Consider the following 20,926-nt stretch of genomic DNA (forward strand, 5'->3'; position numbering starts at 1 on the left):
GGTCGATTTCTGCCACCCTTTCCCCAGTGCAGTGAACAAGATGGACTGGCCTTCAGCATCCATTCCCACCTCCTTCTAGGTACCTTCCTGCACTACAGACATTGGAAAGCCAAAAAACTCATCTCTTGGCCTCCCTTGCAGCTAGAGGTCCGGATGCAAAGTGCATTCACGTGGGACTTGGAGGTTCGAGGGAGATGAGACCACGATCTTGCTGCTCTATTCCTGCTGGCAGGCAACGTCTTGGGAAGGAGGTGCACTCCGTGTTCAATGTCTGTGGCAGGAGTAGAAGCCAGGCACTGATCCCTGTGGGGCCACAGGGTTGCCTCTGTGAGCTTAGTTCCTCATCATTCTCCCTACCTGATTGTGGCAGAGGCGGCAGCTCCTCCTGGAGGGTCATTTCTGTGGCTTCATTATAAAGTCTGTTCTTTCAGTCCATCTAACAAATTTTTTTAGGATTTTATTTATTTATTTATTTATGAGAGAGGGCGTGAGAGAGAGAGAGAGCATGAGCAGGAGGTGGGGGGGAGGGTAGAGAGAGTGCTCCTCGCTGAGCAAGGAGCCACATGTGGGGCTCGATCCCAAGACACTGAGATCAAGACCTGAGCCAAAGGCAGCCAGTTAACGGACTGAGCCACCCAGGCGCCCCTCCCTCTAACAATTTGGCAAGCACCTATTTCCCTGTTGTCTTCGTCTGCTTGGGCTGCCATAATCAAATACCATAGACCAAATGGCTTCAACAACAGAAATTTATTGTCTCAGTTGTAGAGATTAAAATTCCAAGATCAGGGTAGAGCATGGTTACGGGCTACTGAGGTCTCTCCCCACTTGCAGGTGGCTGCCTTCTCACTGTGTGTCCACAGGGCTTTCCTCTGCCGAAGGAGAATTTAACCTTAATTACCTCCTAAAAGCTCTGTTTCTAAATATGTTCACATTGAGGGTTTGGGCCTCAACAGATGAAGGGGGAAGAGAGCACAATTCAGTTTGCAGCATCTTATTAAGAATCCTTCTACAGGGGATCCCTGGGTGGCTCAGCGGTTTGGCGCCTGCCTTCAGCCCAGGGCATGATCCTGGAGTCCTGGGATCGAGTCCTGTGTCGGGCTCCCTGCGTGGAGCCTGCTTCTCCCTCTGCTTCTCATGAATAAATAAATAAAATCTTAAAAAAAAAAAAAAAAGAGGGATCCCTGGGTGGCACAGCGGTTTGGCGCCTGCCTTTGGCCCAGGGCACGATCCTGGAGACCCGGGATCGAATCCCACATCAGGCTCCCGGTGCATGGAGCCTGCTTCTCCCTCCGCCTGTGTCTCTGCCTCTCTCTCTCTCTCTCTCTCTGTGACTATCATAAATAAATAAAAATAAAAAAAAATAAAAAAAAATAAAAAAAAAGAATCCTTCTACATAAAGCACCTAGAATGGTCTTTGTTTCTTGCACCAAATCCTGACTTCACTTATGAACAGAGCAGAGCACTCGGTCCCTTCGTACTCTATGCCCTTGCCCCCACTGAGCCCTGCCTAAAATGCCCTTCCACCCTTGTAAACCTGTAAGTCCCTTCTCTGTGATGCTCCCCTCCCCTGACACTACCTCCACACTCCTTTCTCTGGGTGTGTGCTTATCTTGTGGCACTTAGCGCTTGGTATGTCCAACCACCCCCAACTCTCAACAAGATAGTCTCTTGAGAGGAGAGGCTCTGTCTTAGTTTTTGTGCATACCCTAATGCTTATATATAGCAGGTGCTCAGTAAACATTTGTCAAGTGAATCAATGCCCTCTCTAAATAGGAGAACTATTGGGCAGTCTAGAGATCCAAGCATCCTGCCTGGACACCCAGTCCAATGCCCTTCCCCCTGACTCCCTTGCCCACCTTTGGAACCCACACTTTGGAAGGCAAGAAGCTAAGCTTTGAGAAGTCAGCAGCTAGGTTTTTAGGGTCCAGGTTTCCATCCTTCAGTTTTGACAAGCTTATCCAATCCTCTGAAGCTGTGTTTAACTGCAAATGCGTTCTGGTCCCCAATCTGAGGAGTGAAGGGAAAAACAAATTTGATATAATTGTGGGAACTCATGAAGTGGCCCCAGGAGACCAAAGTCCTGGCCTTGGTACTCACTAGCTCTTTGACTCTCAGTGAATCATTTCCCCTGAGTATCAGTTTCTCCATCTGCAGAATGGGTGTAATAAATCTGTCCCTTTCTCCCCTTGAAATGAGGATTGAACAAGAAAATGGGTTGTGCAGGCACAGTTGCTTTAGGAAAAGAAGTCTGCGCGGTACATGCTGATTTGTAACCTGGAAGCAGAATGTCAACCATAGAGGCCTGAACACAGGCAGGGAAACAGACCTACTCATGAGGCAGTGTGCTGGGGCACAGCACTGGACTCCACAGGCAGAGAGAGGATGTTTGAATCTTGGCTCTCTACTTCATTACTACCTTCCCTGGATGGGTCACTCTAGTTTTCTGGAGTTTTGAAGCTGGTACTGACCCACCCACTCTCCAGGCATCTCTCCTTGGATACCCTCCCTGGCTCCTCCAGAGGGTAAGCACCCCAAAAGGCAAGAAACTCATTAGGAAACAAAGAAAGAGATCAGACTTCAGCTAAGCCCTCTAAATGTCTCATTTTTTTGGGAGGGGCTTAATATCAAAGCAGATTGCGGGGGTGGGGGGGGTGGGGTGGGGATAAGGGAACCCCAAGGATGGAATTGGGAGAGGCAATCCCACTTTGTGGATGGGGGTCATTGGGAGGAGAAGCAAACACTTCCCTCCTCTCTCCAGGAAGCTTCCCTTCCCTGTAGCTGGTGCCCCAAGGATTCCCCCCCCCCTTTCCACCCCAGGCCCTTCCCTTAGAGAGAGCCTGCTGAGCCTGGAATGAGAAGAATCTGAACTACAAACAGACCTCCCAGAGGCACCCCCAACTCTCCTCTAACCACTCCAACCCAGCCAAAGCCTGGCTTCCTGGAGTGGGAGGCTGGCTCTGAGAGGCAGGGCTGGGGTTCGAGCTACAGAGAAGGGGCCATGGTGGGGGGACTTTTTCCTGGAGCAGGAGGGGAGAGAGGGTTTAGGGCAGGGTAGGGACCAGGCTCTACAGGGACTCTATTTTCCAAACCAAAAATCAGAGTCAACAAGACTGTACTCACAAGGGCCATGGGAGTGGAGGGTTGAAGACAAGCCTGTCCCAGAATAATCCAAGCTCTGAGGTCCTGCCCCAGTCACCCCATATAATGCCAGAGGAGAGAAAGGACCCAGTCTGTCTCCTCCCCCAATGCTTTCTTCCCTTCGCTTGATCTCTCTCAGCTTCTCTGAAGTGGTCCGTGGCAGTGGTGGGCCAGGGAGGGTCTCTCAGGCCCTCCAGGGGCTAGGTACTCCCAGTCCTCAGTCTGGGCTGCACTATGAGGCTGAGGAGGCTGTGAATGAACTTTGAGGAGTTGAGGGCAGAGGCTGGAATCAGAGAAAAGATGTAGGGACCAGCCAAAAGGACCAAAAGCACAGAGTCAGAGGGGCCTCTCCTGCCTGCCACACTTCCCCAGACCCTGGCTTCCAGCCGCCCACCCTTCCCCTAGGATCCCTACCCCCACCTGGACCCAGGCGGGGCTTTGATGTGAGTCAGCCAGGGCTGTCAGTGCCCATGGATGCCCAGGTGGTGTATTAGATGGGGGAAACCCCAAGTAGGTGATCAGGGAGGAGAGGCTGCTGGAGCTGGAAGCTGCCATAGGCAGATGACCTCTTTGCGGGGGCGCTCCCTCCAGCTTGTATAACACAGCTCCTGCCAAGGGTGGTATAGAAAGGCACAGAGCCCACAGCGGGCTGGGGAAGGCCACTGAAAAGGCAGCTTAAGGGCTTCCTGCTGGGTGAGAGGGATTAGGGGCCTGTGGGGAGGGAGCCAGGCAGTAGAAAGGCACTGGCCCAAAGCCAGGGCCCCTTGGCCGCAGGCCCTCTGGGATCAGAATCCCCTGGGTGTCTAGCAGGCAGGGGTCAGTACTCTCCACCTGGATGAGGTGCTAGGAGAATAGGGCTCCAGCTAGGGCAACACCCTGGGATGAGGAGACACCATGGGTCCCCAAAATAAAGGGAGGAAGGAAGGGAAGGCAACACTCCTGGATGAACCAGCACACTTCTAGTCAGAAGAGGAAGGAGGGAAAGAACTGACCACCCAGCAGTTTCAGCCCACAGTCTCCCTGCTATTCTCCATCTCAGAGGTTCCCCAGCTGGGAGGGGAGCACCTCTCTGCTTCTCAGGGGCCCCAGGGTGGAACAGAACAGGGGGACCCACATGGTCCTAAGTTTCCACTGGAGCATGGGTTTAGAGAAAGAGCCCAGGTGGCCACCAAGGCAAGCTGTGTAACCCAGACCCTGGGCAGGGGCCTGGACAGCCAGGACTAGTTGTACTCTGGCCCTGGGCTCTATTGTCTAATCTGAGTTGGGATCTCTAAGACCACACTGTGGGGTGGGAGGAGTGGGGTTTGTTGGGGGATCTGACTTCTATCAGCACTTTCTCTACCAGTCCAATGTGGATGGGGGGAGGGGCAAAGACCTGTCCCACTTCAGGTTAGTTACTGTCTGAGAGCTGACACATGCATTCTGGAAATTGTAAAGTGCTCTACAAATGTGAAGTAGCCAGACCTCGTTATCCCTGGAGCATGCATGTATTAAAGGTGAGATGTTCCCAGGAAGAGGAGGGACCCACTGAGAACCAGGTACTGCCCTGCCGGGGTACTTTGCATGTCTCTATCTTCACAAGAGCTTTAAGAGCACAGTACTGTTGCCCCCATTTTATGGATGAGAAAACTGAGGCTCAATAAGGCTACATAATTTCTCATCCAAGTTTATAGAGGCTCATAAAATGGCGCATCCAAATTAGAAGGCAAGGCTGTCTGGTCTTTAAAAGGTTAGTGGCCCCAGGGTTCCTATCTTGAGAGGATTTCTCCAGAGGTCTGATTCCTTCTCCTCCTTGGTTGGGCTCAGGCAAGACATTTCCCACTCCCCGCAGTACAAAACATTCAGAAGGTTGGCAAAGTGGATGAAGAAGTCCCAAACAGGGCGCAACTGAGCAGATAAGGTCGGTGTGGCTCCCGGGCCCATTTTCTGGGAAGGGGCTCCAGCCATGGGTACTTCCAGCTCAGGGCATCCCCGGATCAGAGCTGCCCTGTCTCCCAACTCAGCCGGGCCAGCCCCCTTCTTTGTGCTCAGTTTTTTCCCACAGGCCCGCAAGGGGGGTGCTGGGATCCCAGGCCCACCCCCTCCTGCTGGGCAGCACCCCATCACGCCCCACCATAAAGAGCTCGGCAGTGGAGGAGGAGGGGGTGTCCTTACTCCGAGGAGCCATCCGCGCCCTGCTCCCTTTCTGGGGAACAAGAAGCTTGCTAATGGCTTGGGCCCCTTCCCCAGCCCCTGGCCCCAGCCCTGGCTCCCCCAGACAAAAAGCTGCTTTACATGAGAAGAGCAGGCTGGCCTGGCCTTACCCGGGCACTCAAAGAGGCGGTAGCCCCTGACAGCCGAGCGGCTGCCCCTTCCCCCACACCCGGGCCTCGTTTAGTTGCAATTAGCAATTCTTTGCAACCCACGGGGCTGAGGGGGGCGAGCCCCTCACCTCCCAAACCCGGCCTCCAAGCCTGGGCTCCCTTCCCCTCCAGCCTCCCCTCCCCCCACCCCTCCCCCCTGCCCTACCCCCAGCTCTCGGGCTGGTCCGCCGGCTTCCTGAGCGTTCCCCGCAGGACCCAGCACCCAGAGGGGCCAAACCGGGGCGGCCTGGGGCGGACGGGGGCTGCACTGGCCGGAGGACACCGTCCCCTGCCCCTTCCCTCCTCCTCTCCGAATCAGGCTTAGCGTTTGGATCAGTAGGAGGGGCGAGAGGGAAGGAAGAGAAGGTTTTTAGGACAGGGAGGCGCTGAGCTGGTGGTGGTGTAGGGCACGGGGTGCTGAGGGAGGGGGGGACGTCTCCCCTGGCCGACCTGCCCCTTGCTGCTGCAGTGTGGGCTCCCTCTTCATTCAGGGCGCCGCAGGGTAGGGCTGGGGACCTAGCGCCCGGATCCGGCTCCAGCAGGCGGCGGGAGGACGGTGCAGCCTGGAAAATGAAAAAGGAGAAAGAATTCCAGGGCCCTTTTTAGGCTTCACACAAATCCACTCCTGGCGTCAGGGCCCGGTGGAGGGTGGGCTGGGGGCAGGAGTTTCCTCCTGGGTCCGCCCTGCCTTCTGTCCTGGTCTCCTGTAGTCTCCCTCCGTTGCCACCAGGGGGCGCCCGAGGCACAGAGGGGGCTTCGGGTTGCGGGGATCTCCCGCTGGGTCTGCACTCAAGGCCTGTCCTTCCCCCAGGGTCTTGATTTCCGCTTGCACCCGACTGAACATCCTCGGAAGAGGAGACCCCCACATTCTAAGGAAATTCTGTCCCCGCTCTAAAGGGCATGTGGAGGGTGCGACGAAATGTCCCACTCTGTGGTTCAGCTAGTGATCAAGGGACAAGACCAGGTAAAGGGACTCAGTCTCCCCTGGGCTCATCTCAGCTCTCAGTGCAGCTTTTTGGGAGGAGTCCAAGATCCCTGGCTGGTGTGATGGTCTTCTAGGGGGCTCCAGGACTTATGAAAACAATAGGATGGGGGTGACTTAGAGGCAGAGGTTTAAGCTGAAATGACCTGGGTTGTTTTTTTGGATCTCAGCCCACTTTAAGTATTGAGATGACACTCCCCACACAAATGTGAGGAGGGCGTGGTTTAGACTTGGGAAGTAAGAAAGAAAGGTCTGGTCCCTTTTACCACCCTTCAGTGGACTCCCCGAAGTCACATCCTGGGAGCCTGGTCTCACGTCACAACAAGCCAGGAAACTGCAGATGGGAGACGCCAGGTGGCTCTAGGGAAGGAATCACAGGATTATTTCCTGTGGAATCTGCCCGTAAACTGCCCCCCTTCCCTTTAGAGATGCCCAACTTCTGTGTGGGGGAAAAAGCATGCCCTATAAATGAAGAAGAGTTTGGAGTTCTCACCCAGAGCTGAGAGGCCCAGAGGGGTAAACAGGCCAAAAGATAGGAAAGCTGAGTCCTCTCCCCGGGGGAGGGAGGCAGGGTTGGCTCCCCCAAAATCTGTCCAGAAGTTTCACTGTGACACCTGGAGTCCAGATCCTCAGAGGGGCTGGGGGAGGCTAAGGACACCTGGGTTCCTGCCTCCTTCAGCTGCGGAGGTGCTTGGGTCTCTGGACTCCTGCGGAGCCCGTGAGGCCGTCCTGGCCACCCACCTCCCCTGGGAGGAAAGAATTGAATGGGGGTCAAGTGTTGGGAGCTCTGGGCAGGAAGCAGTCGTGAGCCAGAGGCAGGAAATGATCCTCAAAAGTTATCCTCCCACAGCAACCTCCTCTGAGGAGTTTGGTCATCACACTCCCCTCAGGGAGCTGTAGGGAGGACGAGGGCGGACCTGCCCCTCACGGCCCGCCCCCCTTCCGCCTCCCCATCCCTGCTGGAGCCTGAGCTGGCCTGTTCCCCAGTCCCTAGGGCGCTTCCCAGCCTTAGGTTCCTGGAGCTCCATCCTGCCCCCACAGTCAGAGCCCCCACCTCCCACCCCGCAGTCTGAGGTGCAGCAGCCTTTGGCTCCCTCTGCTCCTCCCAGGAGTGCTAGATGTCCCGCCTCCCTGGCTGACTCGGGGTTCCCTCTGCTCTTCGGCTTTGGCATCTGCTGTCCTTACTGCTTCTCTCTCTCCGGGGTGGAATGCCTGCAGACCTCTGGAATTCTGACTCCATTCTGAAAGCTTCCCTGGGCTCCTGTGCCACCTTGATCTCACTCCTTAGAACACACACCACATTTTTCTCTTGTTTTAGAATTATTTGAGATCCTGTCTATCTGTCTTTCCACTGGGCTTAAAGCTCCTAGGACTCTGCCCTACAGAAATAAAAGGTGAGCCGCCTATGCCATTTTAAATGTTCTAGTAGTAACATACATGTTAAAAAGTAAAAAGAGGGATCTCTGGATGGCTCAGCTGTTTAGTGTCTGCCTTCAGCCCAGGGTATGGTCCTGGAGTCCCGGGATCCAGTCCCACATCAGGCTCCCTGCATGGAGCCTGCTTCTCCCTCTCCCTGTGTCTCTGCCTCTCTCTCTCTCTCTCTCTCTCTCTCTCTCTCTGTGTGTGTGTGTCTGCCTCTGTGTGTGTGTGTGTGTGTGTCTTTCATGAACAAGTAAATAAAATCTTAAAAAAAAAACGTAAAAAGAAACAGGTGATGTTAATTTTGATGATATATTTTGTTTAACTCAATATATCAAAAATATCACTTCTACATGTAATCAATATTTTATATATATGTGTCTGTATTGTTTTGTTTTTAAGATTTTTTTGTCTTGTTTTGTTTTTAAGATTTTGTTTTTGAGTAATCTCTATACCCAACTTGGGGCCTGAACTCACATCCCCAAGATCAAGAATTGCATGCTCTTCCAACTGAGCCAGCCAGGTTCCCTGCTAATGCTACATTTTTTTTTCAACCAAAGTCTTTGGAATGCAGTATGTATTTTACACTTACAGCACATCTCTATTTAGATTAGGCATGTGCTCCATAGTCATGTAGTTAGTGGTTACCATATTGGACAGTGAAGTTCTAAAGATTAGGGATGGAGTCCCATGTCTGTATGTAAAGTCCAGATAGCATGCTGTTTAAGAACATGCTGGTTCCGGGATGCCTGGGTGGCTCGGCGGTTGAGTGTCTGCCTTTGGCCCAGGGTGTGATCCCACGGTCCGGGGATTGAGTCCCACATCAGGCTCCCTGCATGGAGTCTGCTTCTCTCTCTGTCTGTTTCTGCCTCTCTCTGTGTATCTCTCGTGAATAAATAAATAAAATCTTAAAAAAAAAAAAAAAAAAAAGAACATGCTGGTTGTTTCAACAGTTGTTGGAACCAGATAGCTTGGGTTTGAATGCTAGCTTTGTATGACCTTAGGATATGTCCCTTTGCCACTCATGTGCCTCAATTGTTTCATCTGTAAAATGGGTCTAAGAAGCGTCATAGGGGTATTGTGAAGAGCATGTGAAGTGCTTAGGACAATATCTGGCACATAGTAGCGGGTGCTTGATAAAGGTTGGCTGTCTTCATCTCGGCGTGATGCTAACCTTGGCCCAAAACAGTGGTTAGCTGAAAGACTGAATGAAAGAAATAGTCCTTTCCCCTGCAGCCGACTGAAGCAGAAGTAAGCTGGGTGGGGTGTGAGTTTTGTCTGGAGAAGTTGGAACAGGACAGGAGAAGAGAAGGCTGTGGGTGGCTGGCAGAAGGCTCCTCAGAGGGCCAGACGGAGGTTTATAGCTGTGCTGCCATGGAATTTGGAAACAGTAACAGAGCAGCAGAAGGCCCTTATGATTCATAGCTGAAATGCAGTTTCTAGGGTTCAAAGAAGGGAAGTCTAGAGCTCTGGAGCCTTCAAAGAACAGGATGAGGTTTGGAAAACCCGCCAGCGGTGGGTGATAGGGAGTTTGCTGAGTGCTTGGAGAAAGGGACTAGTTAGGACAAATGGTCTGATTGGAGTCAGGCCCACCCCGCTGCGGGTACCCTTCCTCTCTAGCGTCCGGCCTCTAGGAGAGGGGAGCGGGAACCGGCTGCGGGCTGCATTTTGAGGCCTCAGCGCCCTCTGCTGGATTTAGGCACCTGGGGCCACAGCAAGAGTGAAGGATCCTGGAAGTTAGGGGAAGGGGTGACAAAACTCTGTGCCCCCAATTCTGTAGTAGATGCAGTCCTTCCTGACCCCCAGACGTCCCCGAAGAGATCATACAATGGGAATCCCTTGGCAAGGACGTAGGAAGTGTGTTCAAAATAAGCAGCCTCTGAATCTCGGAAGTGTGGGTTCCTACCCTTTCTTTATTTGCTCAGTTTGTATAAATGTGCACTATATCAATTTCTAGGGCTAGGAGTTAGAGACAAATATAATAATGGTGATAGTAGGGACGCCTGGGTGTCTCTCCGGTTTAGTGCCTGCCTTCGGCCCAGGGCGTGATCCTGGAGTCCCAGGATTGAGTCCCACGTCAGGCTCCCTGCATGGAGCCTGCTTCTCCCTCTGCCTGTGCCTCTACCTCTCTCTGTGTGTGTGTCTAAATAAAATCTTTTTTAAAAAAGGGTGATAGTAATAATAATAAAATCATCACAATGATAAAATCATAATGATATTGTTATTACTATTGCGGCTAATACTTATCTAGCCCTACTATGTGCCAGATGCTGTTCTGACAGCTGACAGATGGCAGAGCCAGACTGAACTGGGCACTATGGTACTGGGGTGTGTGTGCACTGAACCATCATGTTATCTACTGCTTCTCTGAAATAATCAAGGCTCTTCTCCCACTTATGTGAGGTATGGTGAGTCTGAGTGCTTCAGGAATCTGGACATTCCTAGTTCTGTTTCTGATTCTTTGACCATGCTAAATAATCCCAGAAAAATTAGAGCTAACATTTATTGCTTTGTTGTGCACTAAATGTATGCCAGGCACTGTACTAAGCATACTGTTGGATCATCTCTCCGAAGCTCCACAATGGCCCCATGAGATGACCACTAATATTTACCCCTTTTACAGATGGGGAAGTGATCAGTTTTCTGTTGCTGTATAACAAATTGGGGACACCTGGGTGGCTCAGCAGTTGAGCGTCTGCCTTTGGCTCAGGTCATGACCCTGGAGTCCTGGGATTGAGGCCCGAGTAGCATCGGGCTCCCCACAGGGAGCCTGCTTCCGCCTCTACCTATGTCTCAGCACCCCCTTCCCTCTCTGTGTGTGTCTCTCATGAATATTCATTTACTCTCATGAATAAATAAATAAAATCTTTTTTTAAAAATTGCTGCTGCAAACTTCATGCTTGAAACGACACATATTTACTATTTCATAGTTTCAATGGGCTAGCGGTCCAGACATGGTTTATTGGTCAAGGTCTCACAAGGCAGCAGTCAAGATATCTTCTGAGTTGTTTTCTTATCTAGAGGTTTAACTGGAGAAGAGACTGTTTCCAAATTCAATCAGATTGTTGGCAAAATCTATTTCCTCCAGGGTACAGGATTGATGGGCTCAGCTTCTTGCTGGCTGTTGGCTGAAGGCAGTTTCTTTCCACATGGGCTTTCCCACTGTATCAGTCAGTGTCTTCTAGAAAAATAGCACCAGTAGGAAGTGTGTGTATGTGTGTGTGTAAAGATCTTTATTCCAAGAATTTGGCTTACATAATTGTGGGGGCTAGCAAGTCTGAAATCCATAGGGCAGACTGGCAAACTGGAAACTCCCAGAGAGGAGCTGATGCTGTAGTCTTGAGGTAGAATTTCTTCTTTATTCTTTGGGGAAACTTCAGTTTCATTTTTAAGGATTTCCAACCGATTGGATGAGGCCCACCCACATTACCGAGAATAATCTTTACTTATAAAGTCAACTGCTTGTAGATATTAACCACATCTACAATTTATCTCCATAGCAACACGTAGATGTGCATGTGATCTAGTAACTGTATTATATAACCTTGCTGAGCTGACACATCACACTCACCATCACACCTAACATGACCATTTGCTTCACCAAGCCAGCAAAGAGCATCTCTGGAGTGGGTTGACTAGCAAAAAGTTGTCTTATATGATTTTTTTTTGTCTTATATGATTTAATTAATCATGGGGGTGACATCTCACATCCCTTTTGCCGTATTTTAGAGTTAGACACAAGTTGTGGGTTGTATCCACAAACAAGGGAGAGGATCACACAAGGGGGTGAGTGTAGGGAGGTGGGGACATCTGAGAAGCTGTCCATCACAGAAGCTAAGGCTTGGAGAGGTTAAGGGAAGACCCAGGATATGACAGTGCTGAAGCAGGTGGTCTGTGAGCAGCTCTGCTAGCAGCCAACTGCTCTGCTCTTCGCTGGTCTCATTGCCATGCGCTAACTCGGGCTTTGTGCCCAGGTTCCTGTCCTGGTCCCATACACTTTCCCCAGTTTAACCATCACATACAGGTGGAAGATGACAGATCTAGGCCTCCAGGCTCCAGACTGTCTGGTTCTCCTTTGCCTGTATTTCCACTTGGGAGTGGGCATGTCTCAAACAGTGTGGTGGAAAGACCCTGCCTGGTTTGGTTTGGTTCCAGCCTTGGCTCAGCCCCCAGCTCTGTGAGGACCCTGGCAAGTCCTGAGACCTTCACCTCTCAGTTTCCTGGACTCCTCTCTTCTCACACCCTCACATCCAGATGTCTCCCTTTACTCTTTCATAGCTGTCCACCACGCTCCAGCCACCTTGTCTTTCTTCTCTTTTCTCTGCTTCCACTCCGATTTCCTTCCAGTCCATTCTGCTAAGCAGGTGGAAGGATCACGCCATGCCCTCCTGAAAACTTTTCAATGACTTTCCCTGGTTCGCGGCATCAGTGCTGAGCTCCTCAGTCTGACCCGCCAGTCCCCATGGGGTGGGCTCTGGGTCACATACCCAGCCTCCCTAACGGGCCACATTGTCCCATGAAAGCAGAGACTCTGCACCACCTAGCACCTAGCACCATGCCTGGTTCTAGGAGGAGCCAACACCTACCTGATAAATGACAGAGATGGTGTGTGAAAGAGTGGGGTGAATCAGACAACCCTTGAGGTCCTGTTTGTGATTCTCCTAATCTCTATCTGCTTCATCTGGTAACACTAATCTCAGGCAGCCAGGTCTCACTGTGAATAGATTTGACTGGATCCCCAGATGGGCCAACTGGTCCTTATTGTCATTTCTATGCCTTTGTTTCTATTCCTTTAGTGATTATGCTACAAATTACATTCCATATTTATAAACAGGGCATGTTGTTTGGGCCTATACTCTAAGAAATATAATGTGCATCGAAGTCCAAAGTTAATCAATACCTTTATTTACCTTTCTCCTGGACCATAGAGCACTTTAACCTCATTTATCATTTATATTGTACATTTTAATTCTCTCTTTTAACCTCCATGGGAATTATTATTATTATTTACATAGTCAATGCTTGTTTAGATTTATGTATGTACAGATCTTTTCACTTCCTTAAAAAAAAAAGATATTTATTTATTTGAAAGAGAGAGAGAGAGAGCAGGGGGAGGAGCAGAGGGAGAAGGACAAGCAGACTGAGCCCTGAGCATGAAGCCTGATGCAGAGCTATCCCAGGACCCTGAGATCATGACTTGAGCAGAAGTCAGGTGCTTAACCGATCGGCCACCCAGGCACCCCTCATTCACCATTTTAAGTGTACAATTCAGTGGTCTTTAGTATATTACACAGTTGTACAACCATCACCACTAATTCTGTAATATTTTCATCACCCCAAAAAGAAATCCTGTACTCATTAGGGGCCACTCGCCATTCTTTTCTTCCTGTAGCCCCTGTCAACCACAAATCTACCTTCTGTCCATGTCCATGGATTTGCCTATTCTGGACATTTCATATAAATGGAACCACTGAATATGTGGCTCTTTGTGTTTGGCTTCTTTCATTGAATATGTTTTCTTTCTTCTTTTTTTTTTTTAAGACTTTATATTGGGGATCCCTGGGTGGCGCAGCGGTTTAGCGCCTGTCTTTGGCCCAGGGTGCGATCCTGGAGACCCGGGATCGAATCCCACATCGGGCTCCCGGTGCATGGAGCCTGCTTCTCCCTCTGCCTGTGTCTCTGCCTCTCTCTCTCTCTCTCTCTCTCTGACTATCATAAATAAATAAAAAATTTAAAAAAAAAGACTTTATATTTATTTATTCACGAGAGAGACACAGAGACAGGCAGAGACACAGGCAGAGGGAGAAGCAGGCCCCATGCAGGGAGCCCGACAGGGTACTTGATCCTGGGTCTCCAGGATCACGCCCTGGGCCGGAGGCGGTGCTAAACCGCTGAGCCACCCAGGCTGCCCTGAATATGTTTTCAAGGTTCATCATGTCTGAACATGTATCAATACTTAATTCTTTTTGTGACTGATTCCATTGTACGGACAGAACACAATTTATTATTTTTTAAAAGTTTTTACCTATTTGTTCATGAGAGACAGAGAGAGAGAGAGAGAGAGAGAGGCAGAGACACAGGCAGAGGGAGAAGCAGGCTCCATACAGGGAGCCCAATGCGGGGCTCGATCCCGGGACCCCAGGATCACACTGTGGGCTGAAGGCAGATGGTAAACTGCTGATCCACCCAGGGATCCCCGACAGAACACAGTTTATGTATTTATCAGCTAATGGACATTTGGGTTGTTTTTACCCTTGGTTATTATGAATAATGCTGTTCCAAGTATTTACATGCAAGCATTCATTCCTTCCTGCCTCTCAGACCTTTATGTCTCAATTGCATCCCTCAGAATTTCTTTTAGAGCTTCCTTTAGTGAAGCTCTAAGTTTGCTAATGGCAAACTCTTAGTTTTCACTTGTTTGAAAATTTACTCCTGAATTCTAGGTCAAAAGTTATTTTTTTTTTTACGTAAGTAAACTCTATGCCCAATGTGGGAATCAAGCTCACAACCCCAAGATCAAGAGTTGCATGTTTTACCAAATGAGCCAGACAAGTACCCCAGATTTTTTTTCATTTTTAAAGATCTTATTTATTTATTTATTTTTTAATTTTTATTTATTTATTCATGAGAGCTACAGAGAGAGAGAGAGAGGGGCAGAGACACAGGCAGAGGGAGAAGCAGGCTCCACGCAGGGAGCCTGATGTGGGACTCGATCCCGGGACCCCAGGATCACGCCCTAGGCTGAAGGCAGGCGCTAAACCGCTGAGCCACGTGGGCTGCCCAAAGATCTTATTTATATATATATTTATTTACTTACTTATTTGAGAGAGAGAGAGAGCACAAGTAGGAGGGAGGGGCAGAGAGAGAAGCAGACTCCCTGCTGAGCAGGAACCCCAATTTGGGGCTGGATCCTAGAATCCTGGAATCACAACTGGAGCGGAAGGCAGATGCTTAACCCAACTAAGTCACTCAGGCACCCCCAGAAATTTTCTTTCAGCATGTTCAGGATATCATTCTACTGTATTCTAATTTCCATTACTGCTGGTGATTTAGATTTTCTTTCTAGGGGCGCCTGGGTGCCTCAGTTCACAGGCTCCCCACTCATTGGTGAGTCTGCTTCTTCCTCTGCCCCTCCTCACCGCTCATGCACGCCCATGCTCTCTCTCTCTTGCTCTCTCTCAAATAAATAAATAAAATCTTTAAAAAAATACTTTCTATATCTGTCATTCTAAAGTCTCATTGTAATATATCTACATATGGATTCTATTTTATTTATCTTGTGTGGGACTCTCTGGGCGTCCAGAACTCGTGGATGGATGCCTCAACAGTATTGGAAAATTTTTAACCATTATCTTCCAAATCTTGCCCTTGCCACATTCTGTTGTAGTTTCCTTCTAGGACTCTGATTCAACTATGTCAGGCAGTCTCAATGTATCCCTCATGTCTCTCAACTTCTTTTCTTTCTCTGCCTCTCTTCTCTGCATTCTGGGTTACCTCTGTCCTATATTCCAATGCCTTTCTGGGAATCCCACTTTCCCTTAGGCTTTGCCCTGGAAATGTATAGCTCTCTTGTCACATATTTGTGATATTGGTTTTTTTAAAGATTTTAGTTATTCATTCATAGAGACAGAGAGAGAGAGGCAGACACACAGGCAGAGGGAGAAGCAGGCTCCGTGCAGAGAGCCTGATGTGGGACTCAATCCAGGGTCTCCAGGATCACACCCTGGGCTGCAGGCGGCGCTAAACCGCTGCGCCACCGGGGCTGCCCTATTTGTGATATTGTTAAGGAGATTTAAAAAGTCTTTTGTAAAGCATTTGCAGTTTCTTTCAGTGGGAAGGTTGGTCCAAATAACAGCCCATCATTACTAGAAGTAGAAGTCCCACCGCCCTCCTCATACCTTCTGCTGGTATATATTCTCCTTCCCTGCTGATCCCAACTGGAGCATTCTCCAAGGATGGGCTCCAAATCCATTTCTTCCACCAACGCTTTTCCTCCCCGGAACCCCTGCAGAGCCTTCTATTCCAGAAGTAGACGTCTCCCTGTCATGGGCAGCACCTTGGGGCTTCTATTGCATTGTTCACTTATCAAATAAATTTATGCATTGATTTATTGGCATTATTGATTTATTGGCTCCCACACTAGATGATCGTCTCCGGAAAGGCAGGAATAGCCCGGACCAGAGGCTCCAAATCCTGGCGCAAATCAGCAGGTGTGGCAAAGACGGGAGAAATTCAGGTTTATTTTATTTTATTTTAAATTTTTTATTTATTTATGATAGTCACACACAGAGAGAGAGAGAGAGAGAGAGGCAGAGACACAGGCAGAGGGAGAAGCAGGCAGAGGGAGAAGCAGGCTCCATGCACCGGGAGCCCGACGTGGGATTCGATCCCGCGTCTCCAGGATCGCGCCCTGGGCCAAAGGCAGGCGCTAAACCGCTGTGCCGCCCAGGGATCCCGAAATTCAGGTTTAGGAAGTTTGAAGTAGTTTCTGATTCTGACCAGGCATTTGGGGATGCAGTTGAAGACTCCTCCCCGAAACTGCTTCATTAAGCCCCTGTTGGCCCTAAAGGACGTGCTCTGCAGAGCTGGAGGCTGCTCCGGCTTGGACACCCAGGGTCTGAGATCCCCCAGGAGCGGGCGGGGAGGCTCAAGGCTGCACTACCTCAGCGTGTCGCGAGGGGGCAGCACACACGTAGCCATTGCAGTCCTAGGAGCTGTTGGCACGTTTCCTGGTGGGCCGGGACCTAACTGGCACTAGGGAGTGAGAGTGCGACGCCCCAAGTTAGGCGCGATCCAAAGGCCGAAACTGGACGCGGCAAACAACCTCCCCCCACCCCCCCGTCCCTTCTCCCCTTGGGTCCCCTGCTAAAGGCGATACCCACCAAACTCCGGTTTCCAGTCCAGCGTTTCTTGCCTGCTTAGTCTTTGCACTTGCTGTACCACCTTCTGAGATGCTCTGGCTTTCAGTCTCTCTCCTAACCAACAGTCCTCGGCTCAAAAAAAAATTGGGGGGGACGCCTGGGTGGCTCTGTGGTTGAGCATCTACCTTCAGTTCAGCGGTCCCTCATCTGGCCCCCTGCGGGGAGCCTGCTTCTCCCTCTGCCTATGTCTCTGCCTCTCTCTGTGTGTCTCTCATGAATAAAATCTTTTTAAAAGACTTTATTTAGGGGATACCTGGGTGGCTCAGCGGTTTGGCTCCTACTTTCAGCCCAGGGCCTGATCCTGGAGTCCCGGGATCGAGTCCCCCGTCGGGCTCCCTGCATGGAGCCTGCTTCTCCCTCTGCCTGTGTCTCTGCCTCTTCTCTCTCTCTGTGTGTCTCTCATGAATAAATAAATAAAATCTTTTTAAAAATTAAAAAATAAAGATTTTATTTATTTAATGAAAATTAAAAATAAAGATTTTATTTATTTATTTAGACTCCTAGGTGGAGTTTTTTAAATAAAATATATTTTTTTAAGATTTTATTTATTTATTCATGAGAGACACAGAGAGAGAGAGGCAGGCAAGGAGTCTGACGTGAGACTTGATCCCGGGACTCCAGGATCACGCTCTGGGCTGAAAGTGGTGCTAAACCGCTGAGCTAACCGGGCTGCCCAAAATAAAATCTTAAAAAAAAATTTTTCTGAACTGGTTACAATGTGTTTTTTTTTTTTTTTTTTTTGCTTTTTTTTTTTTTTTTTTTTTTATGACAGTCACAGAGAGAGAGAGAGGCAGAGAGAGAAGCAGGCTCCATGCACCGGGAGCCCGACATGGGATTCGATCCCCGGTCTTCAGGATCACGCCCTGGGCCAAAGGCAGGCGCCAAACCGCTGCGCCACCCAAGGATCCCTAGTTTTTAGCGCTGCGCCACCCAGGGATCCCTGGTTACAAGGTTCTTAAACTTTATATATGATAATGAGTGCCCAGAAAAGTATGAGAAAGAACAGTGAAGAAGTACTTGCCTTACCAAGTGTGAGAACAAACCATAAAGACCATAATTAAAGTGACAACGCATTGATATGGGTATTGACACATCGATCAGAACGGAATAGAGAATCCAAATATAAGTCCCAAATATATGAAATTCTTTTTTTTTTTTAAGATTTTATTTATTCATGAGAGACATAGAGATACACAGGCAGAGGGAGAAGCAGGCTCCATGCAGGGAGCCCGACGTGGGACTCGATCCCAGGTCTTCAAGATCAGGCCCTGGGCTGAAGGTGGTGCTAAACCCCTGAGCCACCAGGCTGCTCCTGAAATTCTAATATATAACATAATGACTGGTTTAATTGATTGGGAAAAATATATAATTGATTTTGCAATCATAGGCTTTCCAAATGAAAGCAAATAAAAGTTTTATCTTAAATGCAACAATAAACTTTAGATGGATTAAAATTTTATTTTATTTTTAAAGATTTTATTTATTTGTTCATGAGAGACACACAGAGAGAGGCCGAAACATAGGCAGAGGGAAAAGTAGGCTCCCTCTGTGGAGACTTGATCCCAGGACCTTGGGATCATGACCTGAGCCAAGGCAGACACTCAACCACTGAGCCATCCAGGTGCCTCGGATTAAAATTTTAAATGTAAACAATAAATTCAGGTCATAGCTAGTAGATAAGTTCTGGAGCTCTAATGCACAAAATAGTTACTGTAGTCAATAATACTGTGTTATAAACTACCAAGTTGCTAAAAGATTAAATCTTAACTGTTCTCAACTCAAAAATAAATGATAAATATGTGCTATGTTAAAGGTGTTAGCTAACATTACTGTACTAATCATATTAATTATATATATCAATCCAACACATTGGACACCTTAAATTTATAGTTATATGTCTATTATATCTTAAAAAAAACATAAAATCTTGTAGGAAAACCTAGGAGCCTGCATATATGATGTAAGAGTAAGAAAATATCAACCAAGATTGAAAATCCAGAAGCTGTAACAGAAAAACAAATATTTGACTGTGTAAAAGTTAAAATGATCATTGTGTAATTATATGTATATCAAATTATCATGCTGCATACCTTAAAATTATGCAATGTGATATATCAATTACATCACAGTAAAGCAGGAAACAAAGTTAAAATGTTTACTGGATGGGAAAATAGAACATAAACACAGGTAAATGGTAGATTTAGGAAAAAGATTCATAATACAAATGGCAAATCATGGGTTAACAGCTCTACTATGCAAAAAGATTTTACAAATCCACAAGAAAAAGACAACATCGTACAAAAATGGCAAGGTCATGAACAGGCAATTCTCGGAAAAACAGTAATTTTTAAAAGACTCAGATTCACAGTACAGAGGGAAATGAAACAGCGAGTAACAATAAGTTGTCAGTTTATAATCACCAGACTAGCCAAAATTAAAAGGAGCAAAGACCCCACTTCCTGGCAGGATTATGGAGAAAGGTGCACTCTCTTGAATCATTGGATATTATTGAGCAAAGGAGGTGATGCAGCCTCTCTGGAGAGTAAACCCGGCAACATCTATTACAATAAAAAACCCTTCTTTAACTGAGCAATCCCACTCTTGGGAATTTATCCCACGGAAATACAACCACCGACACATAGCAACAAGCATACAAAGATGCTCAGTGTAGCATTAGTTGCAAAGACACTGGAAACAGAGTGAATGCCAAATAGTGAATGGTTGAACAAATGGTGACAATGGCATATTATGCAGTCTTTTAAAAAAGAATCAGAGCTGTAGTGATTGTCTTTAAAACTACCAGCCAAATATCCCATATACCTTTATATGTGTGTGTATACAATTATATGAGCATTAAAAAAAAATGGATGAATACAAACTTGGTTGTAGATGGTTGGGGGGAAAGGAGAGGGAAAGCCAAGTTTTTTTTTTTTTTTTTTTTTTTTTTTTTTTTTATGATAGTCACAGAGAGAGAGGCAAAGACACAGGCAGAGGGAGAAGCAGGCTCCATGCACCGGGAGCCCGACATGGGATTCGATCCCGGGTCTCCAGGACTGCGCCCTGGGCCGCGCCCTGGGCCAAAGGCAGGCACCAAACCGCTGTGCCACCCAGGGATCCCAGAAAGCCAAGTTTTAAAAAAAGACAAATAAGGGGATCCCTGGGTGGCTCAGTGGTTTGGAGCCTGCCTTTGGCCCAGGGCACGATCCTGGAGTCCCAGGATCGAGTCCTGCATCGGGCTCCTGGCATGGAGCCTGCTTCTCCTGTGTCCTGCCTCTCTCTCTCTCTCTCTCTATGTCTATCATAAATAAATAAATCTTAAAAAAAAAGACAAATAAGATTCTTTAAAAAGGGGGGAGATTTGGAAGATATGATTACACTGAAGTATCTAGGTAAAATTTTTATGCTGATATGTGGAAAAAATAAACAAAAATAAAGAGAGAAGGAAAAAAATCTATTTCAGATCCTCAACATCTTCTATTACATCTTCCCCTGTCAAGGAGAGGGAAATAAACTCTTTGGAGTTGCACCTCTGAACCCATATTGTGCTTTTTCTTCCCCAGATTTATTTATTTGAGAGAAAGAGCAAGCATTCATCCATATGCAGGAGCAGGAAAGAGGGGCAGAGTCTTAAGCATACTCCATGGTGAATGCGGAGCCCCAGGCAGGGCCCGATGCAGGGCTCAATCCCACAACTCTGAGATCACAGCACTGAGATCATGATCCAAGTGGAAACCAAGAGTCAGGTGTCCAACAGACTGCACCACCCAGACACCCCGCACACTGTGCTTCTTATAGGCTCCTTCCTATCCCTACACCTGACCGGTGGACATTAATAATTCTACCTAATGTCTGTCTACTCCCTCAGGACTGAGGGGAAGGTCCTGGAGGTCACTGGGCGGTCCTGGAGGTCACAGGCCATTCTTCCTAAATGTCCTAGCACAGGTAATCCCTAGATTAAATATTCAGTAAGTCTCACTAAGTGATTGTTTAATCACTCAGCCTAAAAAATCTGCAGAGGGAAGGAGGATGCCTTGGCTCCTTGCCTTGTAGAAATTCTTAGAACAGTTGGCTTCATATTTTCATGAACATCAGAATCACGTTGGGGGGGGTATTATTTTGATTTG

At 48.3% G+C, this 20,926-nt stretch overlaps 1 protein-coding gene across 1 annotated transcript in view; it reads right to left on the reverse strand.

Moving 5' to 3' along the window:
• Positions 1 to 658: 658 nt before the first annotated feature.
• LOC140597732 (uncharacterized) overlaps positions 659 to 20,926 on the reverse strand; it is a 34,046-nt gene continuing 13,778 nt past the window's right edge. The window contains exons 2-4 of the mRNA XM_072747033.1: positions 5,931 to 6,043; positions 1,857 to 2,007; positions 659 to 869 (exon numbers count right to left, since the gene is read on the reverse strand). Coding sequence (XP_072603134.1) covers positions 783 to 869; positions 1,857 to 2,007; positions 5,931 to 6,043 — 351 coding nt within the window. The 3' untranslated portion in view covers positions 659 to 782. The remainder of the gene's footprint in view (positions 870 to 1,856; positions 2,008 to 5,930; positions 6,044 to 20,926) is intronic.

Source organism: Vulpes vulpes, chromosome 2, assembly GCF_048418805.1.
Source record: "Vulpes vulpes isolate BD-2025 chromosome 2, VulVul3, whole genome shotgun sequence".
NCBI classification, from domain to species: Eukaryota; Metazoa; Chordata; class Mammalia; order Carnivora; family Canidae; genus Vulpes; species Vulpes vulpes.